This window comes from Aedes aegypti, chromosome 3 (genome assembly GCF_002204515.2).
Source record: "Aedes aegypti strain LVP_AGWG chromosome 3, AaegL5.0 Primary Assembly, whole genome shotgun sequence".
Classification (NCBI taxonomy): domain Eukaryota; kingdom Metazoa; phylum Arthropoda; class Insecta; order Diptera; family Culicidae; genus Aedes; species Aedes aegypti.
The window spans coordinates 161,676,031-161,693,925 of NC_035109.1; the positions used below are offsets into that span (position 1 = coordinate 161,676,031).

The 17,895-nt window shown below is 36.3% G+C and overlaps 2 protein-coding genes across 2 annotated transcripts in view; one reads left to right on the forward strand and one right to left on the reverse strand.

The window, feature by feature from the left end:
* Positions 1–17,895, reverse strand: part of LOC5578456 (acetylcholinesterase) — a 385,351-nt gene that overhangs the window by 190,006 nt on the left and 177,450 nt on the right. The gene's annotated exons all lie outside the window — the stretch shown is intronic.
* Positions 3,751–4,947, forward strand: LOC110678441. The gene is made up of 5 exons (XM_021851343.1): positions 3,751–3,872; positions 3,949–4,009; positions 4,071–4,233; positions 4,291–4,594; positions 4,656–4,947. Exons 2-5 carry the CDS (start codon positions 3,952–3,954, stop codon positions 4,860–4,862), a joined length of 732 nt encoding a protein of 243 aa, XP_021707035.1. The 5' UTR covers positions 3,751–3,872; positions 3,949–3,951; the 3' UTR covers positions 4,863–4,947.

Here is a 17,895-nt window from a genome sequence, read left to right on the forward strand (position 1 = left end):
GCCATCTCCAAAGGATGTGCTTGATGGCGATGTCTGGTGCGTTCTCTACAACTCCCACAGCAGCGCTCGAGGCCCTTTTCGACGTTGCGCCACTACACATATATCTTAAACAAGAAGCACTTTCTTGCTCTTACCGTTTATGGGTACTGGATCTACTGGAAAAAAATCCAGTGAATCGTAGATCTACACACACTTCGTTGTTTCCACTCTTGGTGAATTGGGACAAAATTGTCCTTGCTCCAAGTGATCTCACAATTGCTTGTAACTTTCCTTACAGGACATTTATCACACAATTCCCTTCACGGGAAGAGTGGACGTCTGGCTATTTGGAAAGAAGTATATCAAACAATATAGTATGTTACACTGATGGCTCCCTTCTTGAAGGTAGAGCTGGTGCAGGAGTATATTCTCGTGAGCTAAGGCTGAATCAGTTTTACTCACTTGGTAGAAACTGCACCGTTTTTCAGGCGGAAATATTTGCTCTTATGTGTGGAGTGCAATCAGCACTTCAACAGCGCGTAATGGGTAAAGTCATATACTTCTGTTCAGATAGTCAGGCTGCTATAAAAGCTCTCGCTTCGGCCAACTCAAGGTCGAAGCTTGTTATCGCATGTCGAACTCAAATTGAGGAACTGAATTCAGTCAACTCTGTAAGCCTTGTATACGGTCATTCTTCCATCGCTGGAAATGAATTGGCTGATGAGCTAGCTCGCGATGGAGCATCGCATGACTTCATTGGCCCTGAGCCGGCTATTCCAATTTCGAAGTGCTGGGTGAAGCTTCAGATAAACTCTTGGGCGGCAACTCAGCACAAGCAATATTGGAATAGTTTGGAGTCGTGTCGTCAAACAAAATTGTATATTACTGAGCCATCTCCAAAGGTGGCGAAGTATTTAACAAATCTGTCAAAGCAGAATTGCAGTCTCTTGGTCAGAGCGTTGACAGGCCACTGCCGACTCAACTATCACATGGCAAATATTCAGCGTGCTGACTCATTTGTGTGTGATAGTTGTGACTCCGATTATGGAACTTCGTATCACCTGATATGTAACTGTCCAGTTTTTGCGCAAATGCGATTCCAATTACTTGGTAAACACTTATTAAGTGAAACTGAATACAGAAGCCTGAATCTTCAGGACATCCTGTTATTCTTAACCCGCTGTGGTAATGAGCTATAGGCTCTCTTTACGCTCATGCGTTTTGCAGTACCCTTTTTAGGGCGCTGTTCGAACCCATTGTGGTATGGAGCTACATGCTCTCATTTCGCTTATGCGATCTTCCCTCTTCAAGGGACCCCACTCCTATTTCCTCCCATCTTTCCCTTCCCTTTCCTCTCCCATCGGGTAGATGATGAAATAGGCTCAAATATGGCGATGGCACAAATCTCCCAACTGGTGGGGAACGTGCCTTTGGAGCCGGCCTTCTGATACCTGATCATAGTTGCAGCCTTCCTTTAGTTCAAACTCTAACATAATATCGTAACGGTCGCAACATTATAGATTTTCAATTGACACCCAGTATATTGCCGTAAGACGTAGTTAACGTCGAAAGAAGAATGAACGAAGAAGCAGAAACTGGTCTGCTTTTATAGTGTGCTTCCCAACCCACGTGTTTGAACGTGTTTGGTTGTGTAAGAAAAGGGTCGACATTTTCACAATTTTCGACAGTCTATCGTCAAAAATCAAAAGTTTTATTAATTTAGGTAGGGGAACTGGGGGTAATATGCCCATAGGGGGCAAAACGCGCCACCATCGATTTGGATGAACGGTGTGTTTTAGAATGCTTTTTTTCACCCTAGATCATAGAAAATTGATAAAAATGCTTTACCTAATATGTTTTTATGTGTTTTTCTCAACCAAATCGATAAAATCGTATAAAAACGTTTTTTCGCTGTTTTCGTTGCAATTTTGTGCGATTTTCAATGTCATGTTTTAGGTCGATAAATAACCAAATTTCTAAAACTATTGCCGAGAGCCAACTTGTGCACTGTCATAGTTTGTATTACGTGCAAAACATATGTTAAATTTGCCCTCAAAAAGCTTATTGAAGGACCTAAACTTTAATCAACTCTGGGGGCAAAACGCCCACCCCTATTTCATAACACCAAAACAGCCGTTTGAATTCAAATTCTACCAAATGTAATGCCACGTTGAAGTTACGCAAAAATTGGAACCTTACAAATGCACATTTTTTGCATCAGCATGTATACTATTATTGAACAATAACATCTGAACAAACGCCCGGATGTATGCAACCTATAAACAAGCATGATTGTGTGCGTACGTTTACAGCATGGCTAACGCCGGACTGAAGCGGGGCATTTTACCCCGCAAAACAATACATATGCAGTTAAGCAAGCATTTTTTAAAACTTAATTTATAAACCTCAGATAAGTTAAAATGGATAGCTGTTTCTACTATTGGGTAGAAAACATGTTTGTCTATCCGACCATAATTTAAAAAGAGCATAAAATAATGTTTTTCACATCTAAAATCGCTGTTCTCCTTAACGTGGGCAAACTACCCCCAGTCCCCCTAAAATGTTGTATAAATTCCCGACCGATTGGTGGGAAAATATTGAATATCTTCCGGTAAATGGCTGAATTATTAGTATTCAAAATCTTACATAATTTCGAGACGGTGGCAATATTTTGGATTTTTAATTCACACCAAGTATATTGCCGTAAGACGTAGTTAAGGGGCTATCCATTAATTACGTAAGGGTTTATAGGGGGAGGGGGGGTATGAGATTTCTTACGCGCCATACAATTCATTTTTAATTTTCATACAAAAAATCTTACCATGGGGGGAGGGGGGGTTGGAAAACCTCAAAAATTGTCTTACGTAATTAATGGATCGCCCCTAACGTAAAAAAAACCGTGTTTGATGAAACACTGCAACATAACAGTGAGTGAATGAGCGGTGATTCCTTTCCTCTGGGGAATTCCACGTGCCCTTTTGAGCAAATGCGCCAATATCTTTCTTCGTGCTTGTCACATGATATGCAAATGGCAAACATGGTTTCAGTTTATATGAATCATTAGAACACGTAAGCTGACTTTGTCGCAGTTGGGACGTAACGTTAGTGAGATGAAAAAGGAGAAACAAGGCATAATAACAACAGGCATAATTAAAATCTATACTCAGACTTTGAAAGGCAGAGAGAAAAAAATGAATTTCATTGGAATTATGGGATTTTGTGAAAATTTCGATGATGTGAATGAATGAAGAAATTATGTACATTCTGAGCATAGTTTGATGCAATCAATTATTGTGAAATAAAAATAAATGAATTTCCATGAAAAATAAAAATTTGTTATCCATCCATGTTTTTTCTTTAAAACTGTAGGTGTTACGAACATTATGAGATCAGGTACATTGAATCCATTGCAAATGGTCAAAGTGCTTGAGCAGGAGTGTAATGTAAAGTTTAGTTAAACCGAAATTACTAAAAAACAGATTCAGCTTTTGATAAAGGTTCCAATCGAGCCGAATCGTCGGAAAGCATTTTTAATTTGCGTTGTCCAACATATTTTTTATTCATTTTTTAATCTCTAGGAACCTCAAAGTTTGTGCAAATTGGCGATCATAAGATGATGGTGTAAACAAAAATTTATTATGCATAAAGTTTGTGCTTAACAGAGGCATATGTTTGTATGAAAATTTCAATTCGCGAAATCTATGAAGATAAGTTACAATCCATGCCTCCATTCGATATGATAATACAGTAGGTAATACAGATTTTGGCCAGCTGTTGCTAGTAATCAGGGATTTTATTGTGCTGATTAAAATGTGAACCTTTATTTTCAGCGAAACGAAGATTGAGTTGAGACGTTTTCATGGCATTCGCCAATCGTTAGTCAACCAATCAAGGTAATTGCGATTTATAACGACATTTTCTTGCGGAACAGAATATTTTGTATATATTTTTTTGGTTTTTTTTTTGTAGAAGATGAACCTTAAAATTGTTTCTGCGATACTCCTAGCCTTAATGGCTGTGGGTGTAAATGGTAAAATACAGTTGAAATTTGTTGGGTTTTAATTCTTAAATTTAGCCTCAATTTGTTCCAGATGTCTCCGGTCAAGGAATAATCGTTGATGCTGCTTTACGAAGAATTTTGGAAAACATTCGACAACTGATGCGCACAGGAAATCCTGAAACGGGCATGCCCGTTCTGGCCCCATATTTCAATGAGGATCTGTTCATCAATGTGTCGTTTGGAGGGCTCTTTGAGTGAGTTAAATTTAAAGTTTCAAAATCAACCACGAATATGCTTTTCTATTTTTACAGGTTCGATACTAGATTCACTCCTATTCGCATCGAGGGATTAGATGAGTTCCAAGGGCGCTTGCAGGTTGATCTGTTATCGTTGCGTTTTCCATTTGAATTCCGTTATGACGACGAAATAACAATCAGTGGATTCTACGATATGAATGGCCGAATGTATGGCTTGATTCCACTGTTCGGTATCGGTAATTTCTTCATCAGACCTAAGGGTGTACATTTGACTGGCGCGGCTACCATTGGAGACAACGGCGAAGGAATGTTAACTCTCACTGATTTTACGATTCAGCTTATGATCGACTCACTTGAGGTTGGAGAACAAAACTGCACCACTGATTCATTTCCATGATATTTTAATTTTATGCTTTCAGACAAATATTGAAGGCATGCTTCTGGGTGGAGACTTATCCGATTTGCTGAACGAAGTTATTCAGGACATTGTTCCTTCAATCTTTAGAAACTTCCCGGAAGGAATGTCCAATTTGCTTTCAGCAGCAATTTTCCCCATGGCCAACCGTTTCCTCGCTACAAGAACAATGGAAGATTTGTTGAATCTCCTATTCCCAAGAGCTGGTTAAAATTTTCAAACAATGTACAGTTGACCATTATGATACAGGCACAAACGAACTGTTGAACGATAAATGAATTTTCGCAAAACACAAATGTTAATTGTTTTATTGTCGTTGATTTCTGGAAGCTTATCTGCTCTTATCTGTTGCATTGCTGTTCCCGATTGCTATTTCTGAGATAAGATTACCACCACCGTCCACGAACCCCCATGTAACGGACACCTGCATCGCTCTAAATATATAAAAAAACATAATACAGTCGATTCTCCATAACTCGATATTCAAGGGACCATCGACTTAAATGGGCATATCGACATACATAGAGAAAATCTGGAACAAAAATCAGCTAGGAACACATTGAGATAGGGAGATATGGAGATATAGAGGATATCGAGATACGGAAAGTGAAAATGTATGCAGAATGAAGAGATCGAAAAAATCATCGACATAGGAAGAGATATCGAGATATAAAACATCGATACGTGGAAAGTCGACTGCATTTTTATTTTCATGTTTTTTAACTTTCGTTACAACTTGCAAGTCTATATTCACTTCCGAACCAGAAGTGGTCCATGTTTCTCTGTATAAAAAGATTTTTAGATAGGGTAGGTGTACTAGCTATGGACATAGTGATTCCCTATTTCGCCATACATGATTACTCTAATGTCTTCAAATTTTGAAAATTTATGTGTGTTAACATCAAGATATATCTTGATGTTAAAACATTCAAAAAGATTTAAAATGTGAAAGTTATCAAAATTTCACGTATGGCCATAACTGGTACACTTCTCCTAGATATCGATTTATGGAAGGAAATTTTCCTCACACGTGACATCGACTAATGGAGACATAGAGTTATAGAAATATCGACTTATGGAGAGCATGATGTATTGGAATTTGAAGGGACTGAAAAATCCATCGAGTTATAGAATATATCGAGTTATAGACCCAGACGTAAAAAGTAAAAAGTCGTTTACTTGTGCGTTTTGTCGGTCCCCCAAGGAACATCGGAATATCTTTAAAACCAGATGATCAATAATTAATATCGACACTGATTTCTAAACTAGAAGAGTTTTTGAGAACTTGTGAAAAAATGGTGCGAAAATATTGAAAAACAAAAAAGTTATAACGGTTTGAATATTTATTTTGCGGTAAAAAATGAAGCTGCCGGTAGAGGGGTTAATGATTGCTGAATACATTGCCGTTTTCAGAAACATCATAACACGTCTAGTTTTTGAGATATTGAATGTTGAAAATACTAGATTTGACTATTTCAGCCAACTTGCATGCAAGTTTGCCAGCTTGTAAGGTAATTTATTTGCTTTATTTGCCTCAGAACTCATACTTCACGTGTATTATTATCATTATTATCATTATTATCAACAAAGTTCATAATATTTTTGATTCTCAAAAGTTATTTTTTGATGATTTAGAAAATTGTATTTGTAGAATTATTGTATTTTTCCATATAAGAGAACGAAGAGTTTTGTATGGAGACTGTTTGTATGTTGAAAAAATCGATTTAATCAAAATTTAATCGTGTGATTTCAACCAAATTATATCTAAAATGAAAGTTGAAGTCCTATTTTGCATGTTTGATGGATTTGATCACGTAAAATTTTTGATAAAACATACCTTAAATTTCATGTATTCATTAACCAGTGTTTTAAACAACTTTGGCGACCTGTAGCTAAAAATCCTGACGTGTTGGAAAATTTCTGAGAACGGCATTAGATTCAGCAACCCCAAATCTAAAGATTTGGGACACATAATTTGATCCTTGAGACACGCAAACATGTCATTTTTGTTGCGCTGTGTAAGCTACTTTCTGGAAGTGTATTGAGAGTGCGTTTTGTTTGTAAATTTGGTTACAGTGGTCGTATGTAATTTGGTAAACGCCTGATTTATATAAACTATCAATTTGGTTTTTTTTGTTGAACCTAGGAGAGTTTGGAGTTGGTTGTTTCTACTGGTAAAAACTAACTCAAAGCCAAACCTTCGTAGGATTGAGCGTAGTTTTTTTGTTTCACCGTTGTAGTTGACGACTATACGTTTGAGTGTTGGTTGTTATTGTGTCAGAGTAGTAAGTGAACGTCTGTATTGTTCTCGTGTTCTTTTGTCAATGAGTTGTTGTATTGTTTGTCTTGTGTAACCGTATAATTGTCCTGTTTCAAAAATGTTTGAGTTCCTTTCTTCTACCAGTTTCACTGAGGGGGATTGTTAGCATTCGATGTATCATGTGATTGAAGGAAGACATTTTGTGTTGGTGTGAGTGATTTAATGTATTTGGAATAATACGTTGAGTGTTAGATTTCAAAGGGGGTGTGATGATTATTCCTTTACAATAAGTAAGTACAAAAAATGCAGTTTGTTATCATGTTCCATTCCGTAAGTGAATTCAATGTTTTTGTGAGCCTTATTAATTGTTACTAGAGTTTAAAGTAAGATGTGTTTTTAACCATTCTCAAAACATCTCCACCAGATTTCAGGGAACTGGAACTTCTAGATGTTTCTCTAAATTTGCCATAAAAATCTTACTTAAAAATGGAGAAAGAGGGTTTTCCATTGGGGCTCTATTTAACTCCAGCAACAGCTCACCTTACTAGTGATTTTAATGTTTTATTTTTTTGCAAAAAGTGAAGTATTAAAATTCAAATGGTGTTTTTTTTTTCTTTCAAACATACTCTAATAATCCCTCCCCGAAATTCAATAAAAAAGAAAAGAGATTCTGGAATTTCATATTATTTTCATACAAGGAAGGAATGTCTTCACACAAAAAAACATGACTACATACAATTCGACAATATTTAAGACAAACAACGTTCAAACAGGTTCGATTGATTTCGGTGGACTATTGGCAATAAATAAAATCGCGTGACATGGCGATCAATTTCACCCTACTGTTCAATTTCACTCGAATTTACGGTACCACAGTTATAAATCAAATAGGGAAGATGTACCGGTATTCGCCATGTTCCAGTTATTCGCCAACCTGGTTTATATACCGTTTTACGACATATATGGTTGCCAATTGTTTAGTGTTCGCTAAATTGCTTTAACATAATACGGAAACATTTTTAGAAACCACAAAATTTTCTCAGAAAATAATAGAAAAAAATCATTTCCCTAAAATGTTTGCTCCTTTGCACCTATTTCTCGCCATGGTTCGCCTGATTCGCCACCCTCCATAAGAAATCAACGTAGGTGGCGAATTCAGGAACCGAAATTGAAATCGTGGCGAATACTGGTGCAAGTGGTCCAGTATTCGCCACCCCCATTTTAAGTACAAAAACAAAGTTTCTGATTAGTTTTGATGTTTTCCTAGCTGAGTATGGATTGAAAGCTTTCGTTCAATGTAAGGTACCGCGCGGCAAGTGGAAACGAAAAAAAACGATAGTTCAAACTAATTGTTCAATAAAATTTTCAAATGTCAATATTTTTCAAATCCAACAGCACAATCACGTTTTGGCAACATATTTGCTGGTGTATGCATGAAACTAATCGAATAATTTCGAAATTGTAAAAACCTTGGAAGAAAGTTTTAGAATGAGTCAATGGACGCAGTTACCTCGCTAAGCGGGGCAAGCGGGACACATCTAGTTTCATGCGTCAATTCACATCAGTAAGTCAACCATTACAATAATAGGATTGATAAGTCATAGATTTTTAATTTTAAGTACATATTTGATATACATAAGGGATCAACCATAAAATACGTTACGTTTTAGGAAGAAACCCTTTATTTAATAGTATGTCACCTCACATTTAATATTAACTGAAAATTCCTCAATAAAAGCATAAAGAAGATTTAAGCATGTTCAAAACATATCATTTATTAGTTGTTTATTAAAATATACACATAAACATAAATAATATATTATAAATATGTTTTGTTATTATATGGTAGAAATAACAAATAAAGTTCAAATAACATAGAAAAGTAATCATTCTCATGATGCATTTCAAATTTCAGCTGTGTGTTTGTTCAAGTTTGAAGTCGTATTTCAAAAATAAAAAATCAATTAAAAACTAAAGAATAACAACACTTTTCTTCTCCCTTCTATGCAATTACGTAATTTGAGGTTGATCTTTTTTGATAAAAATCATTTGTTTGAATGTTTAAGTGCTACTCTCTAGCAAAATGTATGAAAAGTGTACGAAAAGTTTTGATTCTGGTTATTGTTTTGATAGGTTCCACTTACCCCAGGTACAAATATATTTTGGGGTAAGATAGACCATCGAAAATTTCATATGCAACGAAAACAAAATACTGGTTTATCGTTAGCAGCTTGTAATAGTACTAAAAATTATAGTTTACTGATGGAAATTCGATTTAAAACAAATTTATTTTTTGCGAGTCAATGCAAGACGTGAAACGTGTCACAAATTGTCATGCAAGTTGAAAATGGCGCTGAACTGACAACTGTTACATGAATCACATGGTAATAAAAATAACAATATGTTTAGTAGGTACTAAATACATTCCTTGTCATTGTATCTTCAACTTTCTAAAAGAATACCCCCATGAAAAACTTTTCCTAGTTGAGCTATGACAAAACGCCCCACTTACCCCGGATTCTCACTTGCCCCGGGGTACCTTATTGACTGTAACCAAAGGTCGTTTGATTTATGTTTAAACAATATTTTTCCTTAGGGTGGCCAAAACTGGTACACCTACCCTATAAGACGATTCCGAAAGAAACGCCAAAACTTTACTAACACACCACTCGTTTACCTCATAGATAATTTGCTGGTAAAATGTACTGTTCCATAATATGACTCGATTTGATCCATTATAAGGGTTCTCCTCTCCCACTGATCTACATCTACAAAATTAACCCTGTTTCGGCGCATCACTAACTTTTTGCATATTTTCTTTTAAATGACTCTTAGTTGATCTGTAACTGTGGGGTAATTGTATCCTCACCACTTTTACCTCGTTTCCGCAGTGCAACCGCCTAGAGATATGCAACCCATGTAACATTCATATATTTTTGCGTTGGTTGTTGCACGCAACGTATTTGTGCAGGGAAAACCCTTTCCTGCCGTTAGAAAAAAATGGTACATTCATTCGTATTCGAATGTTGTTTAAAATGTTTCATTTGCAAGCAAATATAACAATAAATAATTTAGTTTGTATTTCAGTAAGGTTGAGAATCTCAAATGGAACACCACATATTATATTTATGTGTTAAACACTCAGTATTAAAGTTCAAAAATTTATTTTTGAACAGAAATGGTTATTTAAACATAGAATAGTGTGCTAAAACTTTAGTGTTAAACACATTTGAAATGTTTTCTACTTATTTTATATTGATAATTTAAAGATTTACTCTTTAAATTATTCAATTTATTTAACCTTTATTATTTTATGCGAAGTTTTCTGTTAATATTAATAAACGTTGTAACGATCTTCTCCGTTCCTTAAGCTGCCGGCTTAAGCGCCACCTTCTTAAAGAAGGACCGACAGCTCTGCTAAATTACCCGGACGAGACTGCCTTCCTCAGGGCAGGTCAATTATTGAAACGAACCGAAGTCGCACTTTAACAAACCCAAAACGTCGTAGGCAATAAACCGATTAAAACTTACCAACATCAATTTCTCACTTAAAACTAAAGCAAATATTTACAACTCTCAAATATCAAACAAAGAAGAATAAGCTTAGCAACTAATAAGAAAAATCCAATCTTAAATCTATTTTAAAAGAATCCGTGACGTAGGCAAAATGGAGTGTGTTCTAAACTAGAAGTAAACGTTTTATTTCAAAATTTAAGTTGCGAACGCGAAAGTACAAAGCGATCAATTTATTGAGAAATGATCGAGAAGATTTCAGAAAAGATTTTATGAAATTTAGGAAAGCCTAATTTCCTAACCGTGTGTGACGTCACGTTTTAAATTTACAACTCTTTCTAGCTTCTGACTTGTGAGCAACTAAAAAGGACAGATCTGACCTTTCTTCTTTCGAGATCCCGCGACGGATGCCCTTTCGCACCACGGTGACAATCCCCAGACAACCAAAATGTACGTATAATGAAATCACCTTTTGCGTTATGCGATGCATATATGTGAAATGTTTCACGCATAAGATGTCGCGAAAAGGCCTTATGCGTACAAAAGTGGAGGCGATATACGTGCATATTTTATATGATGTACAATAACATGCAATGCGAGTGTGTCGATTTTCTTGCGAACTAACCTCTACTCTTATGCGACTTAATTTATGATAACAAAATAAATTTGACAGCTGCTACGGATTGATCCGACTTACTTTGTACGAGTATGCGGAACGAAACAAAATGTACATATGAACTCATATAAAAGCGTTTTATGCGAGGAAACCCATCAATCAAAAGATTTCATCCACCATGCAATGCGGATGTGATGCAATTTGTAAAAATAAGCGACTTTGTTCGTAAACTGTAATGCGACTTATGGTTGTCTGGGTCCACGTCGAAATTTAATAAACAAGCAGTCCACCAACGGATGTTGCGAGACGAAAGTCGACCAACCAGTGTGACTCACCTAAAATGTTGCATCCAACAACTCGCGCCACTGATTAGACTCGCGCGCTGGCGACGTTTCTCGGGCTACAGATATCCCCTAGCACTGTGGAGTGATGGCCGTTAGATATGGCACGACCTGCGCCACGCGACTGATTGACTTGCGAGTCGTGATACACAGAATGTTTCGTTGCACGACTATTGCGACACCAATGCGACGAGATGTGGCTTACGCTTCACACTAGATCGGACGGCGTCTAGTAGGCGTCGGTTTGGTAGACTGGGGTAGTATAACGATCACGTGGTCGCTGGATTGCAGTGACTCCGCACTAACCGCCCACGTTGACTGGGCTCGGTTGTCCTGCTCAACGCGGATAATTTCACTTATTAGCTCACTTGCATGTTAATCAAATAGGCTTACCTGAATTTAGGACTTGAATTCAACACTCACTTTAACAATAATGGTAACTTTCTACCAATTTCGTTCACACTCGACAAATTGATTTGCTAAACACAGAAATTCAAATTAATTAAATTAATTAAATTAATTAATAATAAAAAAATTGTTTAATTCAAATTAAACATTTAAAACTATTTAAATAGACTAAAACGGACGCAAACTTACTTCGAGTTTAGTATAAGTCACTAAAATTTACTTCCAATAATTTTCAATTTCACTTTCAAAAAGTTCGACTGATAGGTACTAAACACTCAACAAGAATGATGAAACCGACGCGAGTAAGATTGGGCTGATCCTAATCGCTGCAGCGCAAATCCCATCTATTGTTCAATTTAAGAGAGATGCCTTATCTAAATCGTCAATTCTCGCTATTATTTGGACTATAATGCCCGATTCATTCTCTACGACGCAATAAGGCATTTGCTGTCCAATAGATAGGAATTTAGGAATATTCCTTTGGTTTTACATGCTCAACCACTAGGTGTCGTTTTGTTGGTTGTTGTCTATGGACAATTTCTACAAGTGACAGCATTGTACCGGACTTACCCAGACTGACAGCATAACGGCTGACAGCGATACAGAAAAAACAAACACGAAAAGCAAACGCTTCAAAGTAGGTTCACAATGTCCTTACAACGTCACTAAAATATTCCTCCAGTTTCCATTATTATGCCTACGATTTTAACTCGAAACTGTAACTTCAAAGAAAAATATTAAATGCACCAGGGTTTCGGCGCCCTCTTGAAGGCTGGCGCCCTTGGCGAGTGCCGAGAAACTGAGCGCAACAGGGCCCGCCTAAAAAGCAGTGTCACGATAGACGGGGATACCTTCGAGGTGGTGGACGAGTTCATCTACCTTGGATCCTTGCTGACGGCTGACAACAATGTATGTCGGGAAACTGGTAGTCTTCTACGGATTTGAAAAGCGGGCTATTCTCGAAGAGAATCTTTGGCGGCGTGCAGAAAAACGGCATGTGGCGGCGAAGGATGAACCACGAGCTCGCTCAACTCTACGGCGAACCCAGTATCCTGAAGGAGGCTAAAGCTGGAAGGATATGCTGAGCAGGGCATGTTGCAAGAATGCCGAACAACAGCCCTGTTAAGATGGTGTCGCCACGAATCCGGTCGGAACAAGAAAGCGTGGGGCGCAGCGAGCTAGGTGGATTGACCAGGTGCACATGAACCTGGAGAGCTTGGGTCGCAGTGAAGGATGGAGAGAAGCGGCCATAAACCGAGTGAGTTGGCGAAATATTGTTGGCGAGATTTTATAAAGCTAATTGATGTTAACCAAATAGATAATAATAAGATGGATGAATTATCAGGTATTTCAAATTTGGCGAAGTTTTCTACGTACACTCACACAATATGACCTGCCCATGGTGGTATGCCGCATTTTATTTTTACTTTCCACTTCAGAATATTTAGCTATTCATACGAATGCTTTAAGTTTTCTTCTTTCTAGTAAAATGTTCCAACTGGAACATAGACTGCTTGTTTCAGCTTAGTGTTTTATGGACACTTCCACAATCATTCATCATATTGTTAAAACTATTTTAGAGTTTTTTCCGTAATAATTGTTTGTAGGAAACCTTTGGTTAGCTGTATTTTAAATGACAAAAATGTTTTAAGGAATATGCTTGACAGAAGTGACAAGATAATAAATCATTAATTGCAATGAAAATCGAAGGATAAGGAAACAATAACTTTTTCTGACGTAACCACAAATTAAACATGTTTTTTTCTCCCGCCAGGAGTCTACATTTTTTCCATGCCTATGGAATGGATCATTATAGCTGAATCGAATCAGTATTTTTATATTGACGTATGCTTATGTCTCTCCATTTCTCGGATTTCCTATTCTGATTGGAAAACTATGACTCCAATCAGAATACAAAATCCCAGAAACAGAGACATATGGAATGCACATGGCAGTATATAGTCGTTATTCATATGCTTGTACGTAAAAGTCTTGAAAGAGGGTTTACTATAACACGATTAACTATTAATGGTTTATATAGTCTTAATATGGTTTCAAGCTCAACATGACACGAATTCTGTGCAATCTGCATACACTTTCTACTCATATATTTTGCATTGGAGCAATTCTCGCTGAAACCAGGCCGCCATCGGCACCCATCGTTAGAATTCCAATTTTATGTCACTGATCGCTAGTTTTCGATAAAACTTAAGGGTGGTCCTTTCAGTTTTCTCAAATTGGTGGACCCCTCGTACGCACGCTAGCTGAAAGCCCATTTTTAGATAAATCTTGGGTATTTCTTCACGGGATATGTCTCATATTTCGCTTGGAATACATAGCAAACTTAGTGGCATCGTATAGAGAAAGGATATAGCGTTTATTCTTGAATTTTGTTAGAAAAATCGATTTTTCACCATTAGCGCACCGCTAGTTTTGAATTCTGAGATCACCATCAGAAAGCTGAGGAAAAATTGCGTAAGATAGGTTACAGAAACTAGGTGAGCAATGGTATTTACCCTATCAAATGAACGATTTTCTAAATCATGTTATACGATTTTGACGTATATGGCGAGTGCAATCAATACAAAAATCATTTTTTGTACAACAAAGAAACAAGTTTTCAACCTTTGGCGTTTTATTCGAGTCGAGTAAAGAATAAGAATATTATTTTTAGTGAAAAAATCTGGCGGCCATCTTGGATTTTGATGCCATCTTGATTTTAGATAGTAGAATTAATTTTTCACCTTGATAGCACTCAGCATGTCGAATTTAGAGGCTATCAATAAAAAAAGGTTACGTATACTCTTCTTCTTATTATTCTTCATTATACTGACGTTACGTCCCTACTGGAACCGAGCCTGATACTCAGCTTTATTAGTTATAAATCCAGGTTATTAAACAGGAATTTTCTTTTTTAATGCGATTCTGACAACAGAATAATTTTTCGATATATCTATGAATTCAGTAATAATAAATAAATAAATTCAATAAGGCGGCATCCACAAATTACGTAACGCTCTAGGGGGAGGGGGGAGTAGGCTCAACCGTTACAGATCATACAAAAATTTGAAATTTTACATACAAAAAACGTTACGGAGGGGGGGGGGGGTCAAACATTTCAAATTTTAGCGTTACGTAATAAATGGACGCTGCCTAAATGAACACCGTCAAAAAACATTGATTGTATTAAACAAACATTTTTTTACCCTATGCATTATTGTTCATTGTATGAAGTTTATAGATTGCGTGTCGGGACATTAGTAAGCCTTGTGGTAATATCTGTAGTTGTAACGTAAAACATTGACAAAAGTGCATTGATTTTCTAAGCCATAAAGTATCGTTTTTAGTACCGCCCAACATGCATGTGAAAAATAGCGAAATCGAATTATGAGAAGCAGGTTTTGTTCTTATGTGGACGTAATGCCGAAACTTAGGTGTATAATTTCGAGGTTAGAAAAACTGGCGGCCATCTTGGCTTTCGACGCCATCTTGGTTTTTAGCAGTTGCATGATTTTTTACCATCTCAGTGCTCATCATGTTGAATTATAAGGCCTCCGTTAAAAAAAAACAATCATATTCTATCTTTCTTATCTTATCTCAGCTGTTCAACTGATTGTTTATTTGTATCGATGGTTTTAGACCAAATAAATAAAAGAAATAATGCTATTTTACAACTCGAAGATATGCAGAAGAATCATTCAGGTAGCAAATAAGCGTTAAAAAAATCCTATTTGATAATTTGTTTTTAAAACTAGTTAAGCTGAAGCGCTGGCTCTGTTCCAGTAGGGACGTAACGTGAGGAAAAAGAAGAATAAGAAGAAGAAGAATAAGTGTAACGGTAGCATTGAAATTCAACATGTTGAGTGCTAACAAGGTGAAAACTCATTCTACTACTTAAAAACAAGATTTTTTCACTCAAATTAATACTCCTATTCTTCATCTGTCTCAAATAATACACCAACGATTGAAAACTTGTTTCTTTGATTACACTCGCCATATACGTCAAAATAGTAGAACATGATTTAGAAAATCGTTCATATCATAGGGTAAATACATTTGCTCACCTAGTTTTTGTAGGCTATCTTACGCAATTTTTCTCCAGTTTTCTGATGGTGATTTCAGAATTCAAAACTAGCGGTGCGCTAATGGTGAAAATTCGATTTTTCTCACAAAATTCAAGATGGCCAAAAAATTTTTCAAGTTTAAAAGAAAGCTATATACTTTCTCTATACGATGCCACTAAGTTTGCTATGTGTTCCAAGCAAAATATGAGACATATCCCGTGAAGAAATACCCAAGATTTATCTAAAAATGGGCTTTTTCGCAAACTGTTCAGCTAGCTGGCGTACGAGGGGTCCACCAATTTGAGAAGACAGAAAGGACCACCCTTCAGTTTTATCGAAAACTAGCGATCAGTGACATAAAATTGGAATTCTAACGATGGGTGCCGATGGCGGCCTGGTTTCAGCGAGAATTACTCATTGCGAACATTATGTGTGTGGTTTGATGTGCCTGATTTCGAATAAATGAGCTGTATTACGTCACATCGACATGATGTCTTCACCACAATCATTTGTCATACACAGAAAGGATTTACATGACACATATTTTCACACGATGTGTCATGTAAATCCTTTCTGTCACACGATGTGTCATGTAAATCTAAATCATGTCAATTTATGCGAATTGTCACGTAATCGGTTAGAGCCCATGCTAGATTGCACGATGTATCGCGGAGAGTTACATGATGTTATAGTTATTTTACAAGATGTGACGTGTACATTTTCGAAGTATCTGGCATTCCTTTCATGTGCATGAATCTACGCTGAAATTTACATAGATTCTTTTTCCTGTGTAAAATTAAGAATAAATGCGACGAATATAGCTAACCGATGAAAGATTTTTTAATATGCCGCAAGCTTATTTTGACCACTAAGGCTAACTTTTAGTGAAAAAAGATTGGAGGTTCATCCAAGTTCGATAAAATGTGTGTTCCAGCACACCATGTGCGGCTCTGCATTGTTTTGAGTTGGCATGGGATTTTGAATTTTCTGGACTATTTGTTGATAAATTTAACGGAAGAGTTAAAGAGAGAAGAATATTTTTATAAGTCATTGTCATATTTTTCAAATGGTTACGATGATGATAGTAATTCACGCCATTTTATAAGCTTTGATATCACGATCAAAATCAAGTTGTTTGGGACTGCCTAGAATTCAGAACTAACGGTTTCTCAACCTACAGGTATTATTGGATAATTATTTGATTTCTAAGTACATAGTTTTCCTTTCATCAAATATTCAAGTAGTTTTTCCCTTTCCTTTCAAAAGATTTCCATTGCAAATCTTCAACATGTTGCAATCAAAAGCCGCTATAATTATTTTTTTAAAGAAAATTACATGACTTGAAAGTAGCTGAATGACGAAAGCACATAGAAGCTGAGCTTTTCTTCAGTCATCCCGTCCAAAGTCGAGTACGTCTCCTAGAAGCTTTCATGACAATGTAGATATTCTCATACTCTTTTTGATGTGTCGCTTATCTAGGACTTGTTCATATAAAATATTAAAACTCGAATACAGTAATTTCTCGATTATATCACGAATCTACAAAATTTTAGTGTGATTGACTGAAACGTGATATAATAAAGCTGTGTTTTCTAGCCATACAGTTTTCAATAAAATTGAGAAATTGAGAAATTGAGCGAATCGAATGAAAAACACTTATAAAATGCATGAATTAGGAAAGTATGGGTTGTTTTAGGATTATCATTTATTGTAAAATGTATAAAAATCATATGATTATCATGGTGTGATTTAATCTAAAAGAAAACCGTGTTTAAATCGAGGATGACAAAATGAAGCGCGATAAACTGAGCAGTGGTATGATCGAAAAACAACTGTATTTAAATTTTTCACCAATAGAATATTCTGCGGAAAGGATTTTCTAAAAGGTTAGAACAGAAACTAAACCCTGTGTAAGAAAATTTTTGGTTCATTCAAGTTTGATAATATCGTAATTTCAGGTATGCGTGCAGGTGATTGAACTGCTACAAAAAGGAAATGTTAATAATCGCTAAATGTGATGTTTTAAATGATAATTATAAAGA